This window comes from Neophocaena asiaeorientalis, unplaced genomic scaffold, assembly GCF_003031525.2.
Source record: "Neophocaena asiaeorientalis asiaeorientalis breed wild unplaced genomic scaffold, Neophocaena_asiaeorientalis_V1.1 scaffold40, whole genome shotgun sequence".
NCBI classification, from domain to species: Eukaryota; Metazoa; Chordata; class Mammalia; order Artiodactyla; family Phocoenidae; genus Neophocaena; species Neophocaena asiaeorientalis.
In genome coordinates, this window is record NW_020185335.1 from 9,540,777 (window position 1) to 9,553,665 (window position 12,889).

A 12,889-nucleotide genomic window follows, 5' to 3' on the forward strand; every position below is an offset into this window, starting at 1 on the left:
AACTGCGTGGTGTAGGGCCACCGTGAGACACGGGCTTTTATTCTGAGCCGTTGGGAGGGTTCTGAGCAGAGAAGACAGCCGATCTGATTACCATGTCTCGGTTCCTATCAGACAGAGTCATTAACTTAATGAAAAGAGATTTACTGTGCACCAACCATGTGCCAGGAACTGTTCTAGATACTGGGAGTATGGTGGAACACCATCGGCCGCTGGGAAATTTGGGCTCTAGGAAAGGGAGCTGGGTGACACACACGCACCGGGCAGGGTGAGTTACAACGAAGAAGAGAAAACAGGATGGTGTGCTAAGGGATGGGGCAGTTCGTTAGACTGGGGCCACAGAGGTGGGAGCAGGCCTCCTGCAGAGGGTGAGAAGGGAGCCCAGGGAGCAGACTGGCCGGGAAGCTGTCAGGAGGCCAGTTCCGGGGGTGGGGGAGCAGGCGTGCACGAGACGGGAATGTGGCTGGTGGGGCTAAAGGCCAGTGAGAGAGGCAGAGGAAGGGCAGGAGGGATCTTCAGTGCGTGCTGGTGGACGTTTACCCACCTCTCTGTGAAACAAAGCCCTGGTTTGTGGCATCTGCCAATTTCTGTGGTGTAAAGACTCCCACAGTGGCCAGCGTCAAGCTGGTGACGTTGAGTGGCGGTCAGGAAGAGCGGTGAGCTCGCTCCAGCACACCACTGGATCTCAGGGTGTGTGTTTTTTTCTTACAAAGGAGCACAGTGCCTGGCACAGTGTAGGCCCACATGGGGGCCACTTTCATTTTGGGGTAAAATTTCCAAGTTTGGGGGAACTTCTTAATAGCTTTTTACTGTCTCCACTCCCAAGGTGAGTAAACTATGAGGTTTCAGCTCTTCTACTAGAGAGCAGGAAACCACACAGATGCCTAGCATCCTTGTTCTAAGTAAGGGCTGTCCCGGAAGCTTGGATGGCTCCATTTATTTTTCTCTATTCTTTTTCAGGAAAGAGATATAAACTCCCTCTATGACGTCAGCAGGATGTATGTGGATCCCAGTGAAATCAGTCCTTCCATGGTACAGTGCCGAACTTCCAATTCACGCTATTCCTTAGTCACTAGATTGACATGGGGCCCACCCCCAAGTTAAAAGAGGGTAAGGGAGCATTTTGGAAAACTTGGCCCCCCAAAATGTTTTTTTGAGAAGAAAATGATGATTGACAACACGACATCTAGTTTCAGGGAAGAGGTTAATAGAATTCCATCCAGACGTGACTGTGTTTTGCTAAAATTCTGAAGTTTGATGAACCACCTTTGGGCCACACAGCTTCTAATTAAAAGTCTTTCACATGTTTCTTGCTAAGTGACCGAGCCTGTGGTGTTCATAAATTCATTTGGTTCAGTGACCTCTTTGCAGTGCGAACGGTATCTTACATTCCCACCCCAGCTGCTGTGTAATTTCATGCAGGTGGGCCTGGATTTTTACTATTAGCCTGCAGCTCCTGGTTTCATCTCAAATTCAGTTTGAGCCTGCGGCGAATCTTCTGTTTGGGGGGCTGTCTGGTACACGATTAGTGTACGGTTCTCACTTAGGAAGGGGCCCTGCTGGTGGGCTCTGTAGAAATCCAGAGAGAAATTTGTTTAAACTTATAATCCTTGGCGAATGCAAATCCCTTTCAGCAAGAAGTGAGTCTTGAAAAGTTGTGGGTGAATGGAACTGGGTGTGAAAGGCATTAGGGGACTTGGCTGAATAGCAAAAACTTTTATTAGAAGTGACAGATGCTTTGGTTATGAGAATGACATGGCCTCATGTCAGCCAGGTGTCAGGGTTTGGTGGAGGCCATGGTAAACTGGGGACACACAGCCCATCTCAAGGGCAGCCGGCCCCCGTTAGGAGTCGATGGCTGCCTTTCCAGAGATCAGGCTGGGTCTTCTGATTTCTCGAGACAAGCCAGTAATCTGGATGTTTGAGGTGAAATCTCCCCATTATAAAATCCTGGCAACTAAACCAAGTTGTAGAGAAAGTCTTCCTACACTCAGTGAGCCAAGTAAGACATGATTGTATGCAGAATTTGATCGCAAGCTGCCAGACCATGGTGAGTGCTTCAAAATAAAATTATTATTACTGTGACTGAAAAAATGATGTAACAATTAAAGAAAACACTTTGAAAGCAAGAAAAAGAACCAGGCCTGGTCTCACCATCCCAGTGCAGTAGCTGTCTGCGTCTCCGGGTGTTCCGTCCCTTCTCGTCTTTGTCCGCATGGAGGTGTATTTTAGCGTCACCACCACCAGCACCTGCCATTTTTATTCTGCTTTGTACACCTGCTGCTCGGCCACAGGTTGAGTTTCTCCACTGTTAAGCTACTTAATGACCATTTTTGTTTAACCTGGTAAGCCAGGCAATTTAGATGAAGTACATGGACTGGGATTTTAACTTAAAAAGAGAGTGTGTTTTATGCTGTAGAATATTCTGGGTAACTGTGCCCATTTGGCTGTGTCCCCATCAGTGGCCATTTGGGTTGTTTCTAGGCTGTGCTCTTCTCATTAACACTAAACTGAACTTGCTCACCTGTGAGGCTTTGTAGCTTTTGCTTTATGTCCTTTAAATGAGCTCTTAGAACTGGAGTGATTAGATCAGTAATAACAGCTAACACACACTGATGACCACATAGCGAGCATTGTTCTAAGCACCTGATGGCTCATTATTCCTCATAACAGCCCCAGGCGTTAGGTACCATTTTTGTGCCCGTTGTACAGATGAGGAAACTGAGGTACACAGAGGTTGAATAATTGCTGAGGAAGGTGTGGAGCTGGGATTGGGGTGCTCCTAGGAGTGTACTCTTAGCCAGTTTGCTGTGCTACATGCTTGCTTGGTCTTCCAGTGGTGGTTCATTTCTCTAGTTCATGAGGGACCTGACATAAGGACCTCTCCTGCCATCTATCAGGCTGGAGACTTGCTCCTTTGGAAGCTGTTATATGGCACCCCCCCCCCCCCTCTGCCACTGGCTATACCTTCCTTGTGGCCTTGGAGTCTGGCAGTGACCTATAGGATTTCATGGGGTAAGATGTGGCTCTGGTCCTTAAGTCTGCCCTTGAAGCAGGATGCACAGGTAGAGCCTGCACTGTTTGCAGGTGGGGGAGTCAAGGGCGAAAGCTCTGGTTGGAGGTTCCTATGGCAAAGTTCATAAAACCCACATTGCTTCTTATGGAACATCACGAACTATGGCAGTAACTCGTATTAATGGGTTCTTTCTCTGCTCAGTCACTTACCAGTTGGTTGACTTTGGGCAAGGATACTTCTTTGTGTACCTCTGTGTACCTCTACTTCCTCATCTGTAAAACAGGAGATACTCCTACTGCTTACCTACCTGTTAGGGTTGTTGTGAGGATTAAGGAGATACTGTAGATAAAAGGCCTAGAACAGGGCTTTGACTAAGAAATGCTAGCTCTTGTCATTTTTATCCTTTCATGCATTATCTCATTTAATAGTCTCAGTGACCCTGTGAAGTATGTAAAGTTTTAATTCCTGTTTCACAGATGGGGAAACTGAGGCTGAGAGCGCCTCAAGATTATATAGCTGGTAAGGAAGGGGCAAACCAAGGATTTTAACCCATGTGTCTGACTCCATAGCCCATGCTCTGAGGAGCAGTTTTATGGATTCCTTATAAAACCCCCATCCTCATTTCCTTGGGTTCGGGGAGGGGCGGCTGCTGATCTAAACAGGCTGATTGTTTCTGAGGTTTTCCTGTTAGTGTTTGCTTGCTGTGTGTGTGGGTGTTCATTTTGTCATTGATTTATGCTTGCCAAGCAGCCGGCATTAAAGCAAGTTCACTGAAGAGAAATTTTGTCCTAAGTTCTGTCTTGTTTCTGCCAGTGCAGAGACCTCCTTTTGGTGAATTTCACGGAGGAGCACCTCAGTTACTCTTGCAAAATGTCAGCACCCTTCAGGAGCCTAGTTAGGGGATCACTGGCCTAGGTGAAAATGCTGGTGAGACTTGGGGATGTCCAGAAACGGTGTTGAGCTTGAACTTCCGGGAGGATGGACTTCTGGGAGCACAGGCACTGAGGACTTCAGAGGAGGAGGTTGTGGCTTAATGTGAAAGGCATGTCCTTTCCTTGTTGAGGAAATGGAGCAATACTGGCTCACTCTGAGGTGCCCTAGGCTCTGACTTAGGCCAGTCCCCATCCCCACTCCCTGGTATACGTCCTGGGGGCTGTGGCTCCCTGGCAATGCCAGCCCTTCACCAGCAGATGGCGCGGTAACCTTGGACTAAGGCCTCCCTCTCTTTTGAGAGGAACCAAATGTGCCAGAAAATGCAGCCGCCTCCTTCTGCTCTTGTTGCCCGGCCTGACCTTTACCCTCTTGTTTTCCCTGAAAGCCTCAGAGAACCGTGAAAGCTCTGTATGACTACAAAGCCAAGCGAAACGATGAGCTGAGCTTCTGCCGTGGCGCCCTCATCCACAATGTCTCCAAGGAGCCTGGGGGCTGGTAAGGCTGAGGGGAGCTCTGACCCCTTTATCTGCTGCTCTGGGCTGGCTTTGACCTGTTGTACTTTCTGTAGGAAGGTGACTGATGCATGCTGTATTCAGAAAAGTGGATAAATAACAATAACAATTCTCATGTCCTTTATCATATCATTACATCTTATTATGTATTATTTTAATTATAATAGCAGCTGCCATTTCTTGAGGTCTTACTGTGTGCCAAGCACTATGCTGACTGCTTTCATACATTAACCAGATCCTTGTTACAACCCTGCAGAGTTAGGACTACGATTATCCCCACTTACAGATGCAGTGAATGAAGCTTTCCGAGGTCCAGCCACTAAACAGCACAAGCCTGTGCATTATTTTAAATTCAAATTCTTGTGCTATTGCTTAGTCCCGTGCCCTATGCGATGGCCCCATCCTGGATTGAAGAGGTACATTTTTAGGCCAAAGGCACCTGGGTGTTTGAGGGTTGAGTTATCTCTTCTCCTTTTTCACCTGGGAATAAGAACTCTCTGCCCATCCATAGGTCCCTAGGCAAGTGGGTTCATGGGATGATTCCTACTTTAGACCCATAAGGACTTGTTCATAACCATGAGCACTTGCAGAGACTCAAGCACCTCACGAAATTGGCACCTCTTCCTCTTGCAAGATAGCTGGACCTGACTTAGAAATCTGAACAGCAGCCTGAATGGAGCATTGTCAAGCACTGTCTTAAGCACTTCATTTGAAATAATTCGTTTAATGCACACAGTGATCCTATAAGGTTGGCTCTGTTCTTACCTGCACTTTACAGACGAGGACACTGAGGCACAGAGAAGTGCAGTAACTTGTCCAGGGTCACACAGCAGCCTGAGATTTGAAGCCAGGCCTTCTGACTCAAGAGGCCACACTTTTTACTTACTCGTGTGCTAGATCCAGGGGTGTTCAGACTTTCTTTTTGTTTGTTTGTTTTTTTTTTTAATTTGGAGAACCCCCTCTTTCCAACCCACTTCTTACCTGGATCCCCAGAGATCTTGTCTCAAGATGAGTTAAGAGACTGGAGTAAGTGCCTTTAGTGAGGGACTGAGGGTAAACCTTATGCCCAGCTGAGGTCCCCTCATTTCTTATTCTCTCCCTGGTGACAGTATTGCCACCTAGTGGGATGTCTGCCTCAGACCACATTTTTTTGCATCCTCCCATACTAGAGGACCAAATAATTGTGGTTCAAACCACGATGCATTCGAGAGTGGAGGGAATGCAGTGTTGACACTACGTCTGGACCACAGGTATAAACCATTCGGTTCTGGGCAAATGGTCCATACAGTCGCCCTGAATACAGCCAGACTTTGCTGGAGATGGGTCTGGGGAAATGAAGGTGAAAAGAGTGTGAAAGAGGCTCACGACTGGCAATTCTGTGTTTCCACCAGGTCGTGGGACAGTCAGTCCTCTCTGCTTGTTCAGGTTAACAAACATTTGTTAAGCGCCCCCGAGGATAGATTTGATTAAGACCGAGAAAGGTCTCACGTCGAGGGGAAGACCGATGTATAACTGTTAAGTTAAATATAAGGCGCGGACTGGTTTGACAGCTGTGGGAACAGATGCCAAGGAGCACAGAGGAAGAGCACTCAGCCTAGGTGGCAGTCAGGGAAGGCTTCTTGGAAGAGGAAGGCCCCAGCTGAGTCTTAAATGGTTAGGAGCAAGCTGGCTATAAAGGGCATGGACCAAGGCATAGAAGTTAGACAGCACGGCAGGGCCACATGGGGAGGTGGCCACAGGTGGTCTGGAATGAATATCAGGTTCAAGTCACAGAGAGGTAGGAGTTGGGGTCCAGGAGCCCCTGGGGCTATAGCGTTCCAGGCTCTGATCGCCAGGCTGAACAGTCTAGGCTTAATTTTGAAGGCCTCAGGAGCTATTGGTATGGTGGGGTCAGAGGTGCATTCTGGAAGGAGCCCCCTGGCTGCAGAAAGTGGCCCACAAGAGGGGTTGGAGGAGGAGCCCTGCATGTCCAGGCACCGGACCTGGGGGCACATCTTGGAGGTGCCGCCAGTTTGGTTGAATCAAGACACGTACAAAAGTTGATTATGTCTCGTGTTGCTACAGAGGTGGGAAGGTTAGGGGTGGGGGGGGCACGATTTTAGCCGAGTAACAAGAACCAACACTGTTGGTCGCTTAATATGTACTAGGGGCTACTCAAAGCTTGTAGTGTATGTTAACTCATATAGTCCCAATAAAACCCTCTGAGGGAGGCACTGGGATGATCCCCACGTACAGATGGAGTGTCTGAGGCACAGACACCTCGTAGCTGATGGTGAAACTGGGTTTGATTCCAGGCCGTCTGGCTCCAGAACCTTCCTTATCCCACCCCTGTCTCTAAATTCACAGCCCTCCCTGAAAGGGGGCTGGGCCTCTGCTAGAGCTGAGCTTTTGTCTTGTATGGCGTCTGATGTCCACTTAAAGCACTGAAACTTTTGACTTTTGGTGGCTTTGACCAAACACTAGGATCATGGTAAGGGGAGGACGTGACCTCCAGCACTCACTGCTGATAAAAAAAAAAAAAGCAGAGGATCCCTTTGATAGGCTCCGCTGTCACAGATAACGACCCCCTCTTCCGGCCACTCAGTCACTTGCCCCCTTCCCCCTCCCCCATCGGCTGGGAGCTAGTGAGCAGTGAAGATCGCTAGGCCAAGGCCCTCTGATCCCCTCTGTGTTTCCATATAGGTGGAAAGGAGACTACGGAACCAGAATCCAGCAGTACTTCCCGTCCAATTACGTTGAAGACATTTCAACGGCTGACGGGGAGGACCTGGAAAAGCAGGTGAGTCTCCATCGTTCATCACAGGGAGGGACCCACCGATCCTATTCTGGGGGGTCCACTGAGCCAGCTCCACGTTTTGTACGCGTTGTCCTGTGTTCCCCAAGGAGCTCCCGAACAGGGACAGCAGAGTGACGGGGAAATTGGGACTGTCCCCCGAGTTGTGGGTGACGGTCACTGTGACAAGACAGTCAGGTTTAAATCAGGCTGCTGCGCTGGGCTGGAAGGCTTTGCATATGCAGAATTCCCTCCGCAGTGAAAACGCCCACGGCCATGTCCTTTGCTTAAAGCGGCTTGCGAATGAAACATTTCGTTTGGCCAGCCAGACATTCAGAACGTGCTTGATGTAAGCAGGCCCGCCCAAGGGAAAGGTGTGTCGAGGCCCTCCTGGTGACATTGCAAACCTGGTTTCTGTTCCCCGCTGCCTCTTGCTCAGAAGGCTCGAAGAGCAGCTACTTTCAGTGCGACAGCAGTGGTCCAAGGCTGGAATCTTAGACTTTCTTCTAAGGGACTCGGGGCACTTTAGGAAGGCTGCATGGAGGAAGAGGCCTTTAAGTGTTAAACGTCAAGTTAGAGTTCAGCAGCCAGAGACCAGCAGAAGGGAACTGCAGGTGGGAGGTACAGCCTAAACAAAGGTGTGGTAGTGGAAACACAGTTTTGTTCATTGCGCCGGGCCTGAGACAGAGACGTGAACGCCCCCCCCCCCACACCCCTCCCCAGCTGTGTCCACCCGCATTGCCCTTTACCCGCACAGTCGGCATTAGCCTGGGGGAGGGGTGGGGTAGTACATGTGATGGGCAGATACACAGTTCTTCCAGCTTTCCCGAGACCAGGAAACTCCCCACCTCACCTGATCCCTGGGATGGTTCAAACGTGCCTCGCGAGAGGAAGAGCTGGAAGACTGAGCAGGGCCCGGAAAGCCTTGAGGCGAGACTGCAGAGCTTAGGTGTTGCTCCCATAGGACACAGGGAGCCACAGAAGGTTCTTGAGCTGGGCTTGGAAAGGAGGCCAGTCCCATTTCCTGATAATGTCAGAAGAAAGGGTCTAGGGTGTTTCTGAAACCAGATCCATGGAAATGCTTCGAAACCTGCTCTGGAATTCACAAGGCGCCTTTTTACAGATTGGAAAATGAAACGCTGAACCTGCCAGCACCTGCTCGCTGCTGGGTCCCCACCAGCAACATGCTTTTCGTTATTTAGCTCTCTCCCCGTGGACGTAGCCTGTAATGAAAGTGCATTTTAAACAGTTCCAGAGGCAGTGCCTCTGCTAAACGGTATACTTTGGAAACTGGTTATCTTTTCATTATTCCCTTTAAGACGAGCGTGAGTTATGTCTTGTTTCTTCACAGATTATTGAAGACAATCCCTTAGGGTCTCTTTGCAGAGGAATACTGGATCTCAACACCTATAATGTTGGTATGTGCACGCATGGTCTCAGCCCAGATTCCCACCCAAATCTCCCTCCAGCCTGGCCTCAGGACCGCCCCAGACAGGGGGTCAGCTGTCCTGGGTCCTTCTAGCTTCGACTTGGATGCCGAAGCTGAGTATTGGGCCAAGCTGGTCAATGACTGTCATCTTACATCTTGATTGCTATGCTGTTAACATCCGTAAAGCGCTGTAATCTGGTGTTATTATATACCCTGGTGCGTATATATTAAGTGCTGGACTAATGTTGGCTGTTGTTATTCCCAATATCATCGTCCTCGTCGCAGGGGTCTGCCTGGGTCTCCCATGCTTTTCTAGGAGGAGCTGAGACGTTGGCTGGGCTGCGGTGGAGCATAGAGTTGGGGGTGTCTGGTTCTTAGCCCAGCTCTGCCTCTCAGTTGCTGCGAGACCCTGGGCCTGTCGTTTCCCCTCTCAGAGCTGCAGCTTCCTGGCAGCTCAGCTGGGCGTCGGGAAACCTGGCCTCCCCCTCAGAGTCTGGTGCAGGAGGGAGCCCACAGCCTCAACCGTGGCGGCAGGGGTATGATTTGCATGGTGCTTCCTGGGCCTTTGAAGTGAGCATATAGCAGCTTCCAGACGAAGGAGCTGAAGGCAGTGAGGAGAGACTTTCTGGGCAAGAAGCCAGAGCGCCTTTCTTCTCTGAGCAGCCCGTGTTTCCATAGCCGGCCTCCGTGCCCGCTGTAGTCCGTCAGTCCACTAGCCTAGGCAGGTGGGCAAAGGATTCTTGGTTCCATTTCCAGTTAACAGATGAGAAAACCAAGCCCTGTAGTGACCACAGAAGCTGCCTGAGCTTCCACTGCGAGTTGTCAGACAAGCTGGGTCTGGGGCACTGGGGGCTCGTGCCCGCCCTGCTGTCACCCTTTGTATCATCCTGCACTGAACTTGTACAGGCACGTGGCTCAGGGTAATGAGGAGGGAGCTTGGAATCAGGTCTGACTTGAGCCCCAGCTTTGCCACTACCAGCTGTGACCTTCCGTGGGTTACTCTGCCTCAACGAGTCTCTGTTTCCCCTCCTGTGAAATGGGCAGAACAGGAGTAGCACCCCAAAAAGCTGTGATTAGACTTAAGGAAGATACAGAGCAGTGCCTGGCACGTGAGAGCTCAGAGATCTTTGTTGATGACATCATGTGGCCGATAATTTCTCCTCTCGTAGCCTTCATTTTCTCTTTCCAGAAAATACTTTCCCTGTAGGAGAACCTATTCCATGCCTAGCTGCTCATGGCTGCTGGCGGTCCGTGGCTTAAGCTGATCAGTGCAGTCTCTGCCTCCATCTTCAATGGCCAACTAACGCCCCTGGGTCTCTGCCTCAAATTCCCTCTCCTTTCTCTGATGAAGGACACTGGTTCCTAGATTTAGGGTCTACCCAAAATGCAGGGATGATCTCATCCTGAGATCCTTCCGTACATCTGCACAGACCCCATTTCCAAATAAGGTCACATTGACAGGAACTGCGCATTAAGACGTGGACCGCAACCTGATACAAGGTAGATGTCCCGGTCAGCGCTTTGACAATGATGGTTGGGTTGGGGTCATAAGAGAAGTGGCCTGGGGAAGTGGAAATCTGGTCTTCTTTGGCTTTCTAACAGGCTGAGCAGGCCTTTTGTTATCCTTTCCTAAAGTAAAGGCCCCACAGGGGAAGAACCAGAAGCCTTTCGTCTTTATCTTGGAGCCCAAGAAGCAGGGTGACCCTCCGGTGGAGTTTGCCACAGACAAGGTGGAGGAGCTGTTCGAGTGGTTCCAGAGCATCCGGGAGATCACCTGGAAGATCGACACCAAGGTAAGCCTTTTGCTCACCTGGGCTCAGGTGGGCCTGGTATTCTCAGGCTTGTGGTACTCTGCTGAGGTGGGGTGGGTCTGGTCTGCCGGAGGAGCAGGCCCAGCGGCCCCACAGAGTTCAGGGGGCAGGGGAGGGGGTTCAGACGACAGGAGCACTGCGGAGAGGAAACGGGTACTGGAGGTCCACCTGTGGAGCTGGGTCTGGTTTGAACCTTTGAAGGCTCACGGTGTGTGCAGTGACCCTTGATGTTTGGGGCCTGTCGGGCCCTGTGTGTCTTAACAAGAAAGTTTTGCCTTCCTCATTTGGAACGTTTTCTTGTTTCTAAATACTGTTCAAAGCAGCCTGGATCCTTCCAGCACACGTTCACTGAGCTCACGTCTCTGGACTGGAAAGGGCCCTGGGAATACTGTAATCGATAAGACACAGCCCTTTCCTTCCAGAAGTTTGTATCCTTGTGGGGGGAACTTCCAGTCTTGATGGGAATGAGCTTTTGAGGGTTTATCCTCAATGGAGCATTAGGGTTTGTCTGGAGGTCTTTTGAAAAGGGCGAGGTTCTAGGTAAGAACAGGAGGGTTAGAATTAAGCCAACTGGAGTTTGAATCCTGGCAGGGTTGGACCCCGGGCAGGTAACCACACCTCTCTGGGCCTCAGTTTCCTTGTCAGTAAAATGAGGAGCCAGATACCTAACTCACAAGATGAAAGGAGATGATGCATAGAAAGTGCTGGCCCAGAGCCTGACCCACGGCAAGGGCTCAGGTCACCACAGGATTTAATCATCGTGTCGTCTTCATGCCAGGAGGACATGGGGAAGTGTTGCTGTGTCTTAGATGACGGAGCAAGGTGCTATCTGCTCTTTCTTGTGGCCACGGAACTGGGAAGAAGTTCTAGGGTTTCCCATATACCCAGTTGCTTCTATGACTGACTTTAAGGCTTTCTTAGGACCTCTTGGATCCCTCTGACCTCTGGTTATAATTGATGTGTCTCCCCTCTCCAGTGTACTTGGTTTGATTTTTTCTTCTTCCTCTGGGGGACTTTGCAACTTGGCCAGTCTGTGGTCACCAGAGGCCCCCCGACTCATCCTTTCGACACCCTGGAGTAAAGTCCTCTTCTTTAGAAGACTTTGTGCCGAGAGCTGTTCAGATGGGCACCCTCCCTGGCAGGGCCTGCCGTCTTTCCCCCATCCCAGAATCTAGTCAGAGGCCCTACACATGGGTCCTTATCCTTCGCAAGACCTGTCACGTCATCACATCAGTCACGTGGGATGAACCACGAGCTTGTGGCCGACAAGGCTATTCCCACTTTCCCCCATGGGGCCATGTCTTCTGCCCTCGGTGCCTCCAATGCAGTACGGCTCTGAGGCCCAGGGGGTTGCCACTGTCCTGGGGTTCCTCTGAAAGGTAATTTCCCCCTGCCTTCTCCTAGGTGTGTTTTCATTGTCAGTTGAGTGGCTGTCGTCATGATCTGCGTGGCACCATCTGCAAGCATGTGACTGTCCTGAGCACATTCTAGTACTTGGGATTCTAGGCCCGTGTAGCTGAGAACGGAGAAAAACACCAGTGAGGAGGAAGCCTTTAGCCACTTTATCCTCAGGCGCTCATGCCCCATCTGAGTGTGGGGCTCGGAGGGGAGGGGCATGGCGATGACACCCTCGGCCGGGTGCTTCCTGGCTCTCTCCCTTTCTCTTAATGGAGGAAAATGTGACTTCACTTGAAGGCTGTCCCCTTCATTCCCCAGCACATGACGGTTTCTGAAGCTAAGCCTAGCTCTTGAAGGCTGCTGTTCTCTGCCTTGGTCTACATTCCTTTCTAATTAGCTTTTACATCTGCTTAGTCTTATCACATTTCATACGAATGTTAAAAAACAGGAGTCAGCAGAATTGACAAAGTTTCCACTCTGAACACAACCAGCCATAGGGCTTGCCGGCGTGGGAACAAGCAAGGTGGATCCATGCTGCCACTGGGAAAGCAACACGAGGTGTGCTGTCAGCTCACTGCCAGGAACTCCTCACCGAGGCCCTAGGAACCTGCTCAGGGCTCTGTAATTTCACATCATCTCTGGCTTCTTTCAGGCAAATGGCAGAAGACCAGTCACTGAGATTCATCTAGCTAGTGAGTTTCCAAAGCCTGACCAATGAAGTGTGTTGTCATTTCAAACGCTGAGCTGGCCTGTGGGTCTGGAGAGTAACTGTGCTACACTTTTGCAGTAGCAGCTGGTATTTCAGCGTGAACTGATACTGTTTTCTGCTGAGGTTGAGAGGAGAAGTGGTGCCCCGTAACCCGTCGTGGCTCTGTGCTTGGTGAGGGCAGAGGTCCACACGTGGACACAGCTGTGGCTTGGCTCCACCCACCCTTACTTCAGGTGGGCATACTGTCATTAGAAGTGAGCTGTGTCGTTGCTAGGGTTTCCTCTCCCCAAATAACCTGCGGGGAAAATTGT

The 12,889-nt window shown here is 50.4% G+C and overlaps 1 protein-coding gene across 3 annotated transcripts in view; it reads left to right on the forward strand.

Moving 5' to 3' along the window:
• PLCG2 (phospholipase C gamma 2) overlaps positions 1–12,889 on the forward strand; it is a 139,140-nt gene that overhangs the window by 103,832 nt on the left and 22,419 nt on the right. For all 3 annotated transcript variants that reach the window (XM_024735622.1, XM_024735623.1, XM_024735624.1), the window contains exons 20-24: positions 958–1,029; positions 4,332–4,441; positions 7,141–7,237; positions 8,583–8,649; positions 10,296–10,453. In XM_024735622.1, the coding sequence (XP_024591390.1) occupies positions 958–1,029; positions 4,332–4,441; positions 7,141–7,237; positions 8,583–8,649; positions 10,296–10,453 (504 nt within the window). The remainder of the gene's footprint in view (positions 1–957; positions 1,030–4,331; positions 4,442–7,140; positions 7,238–8,582; positions 8,650–10,295; positions 10,454–12,889) is intronic.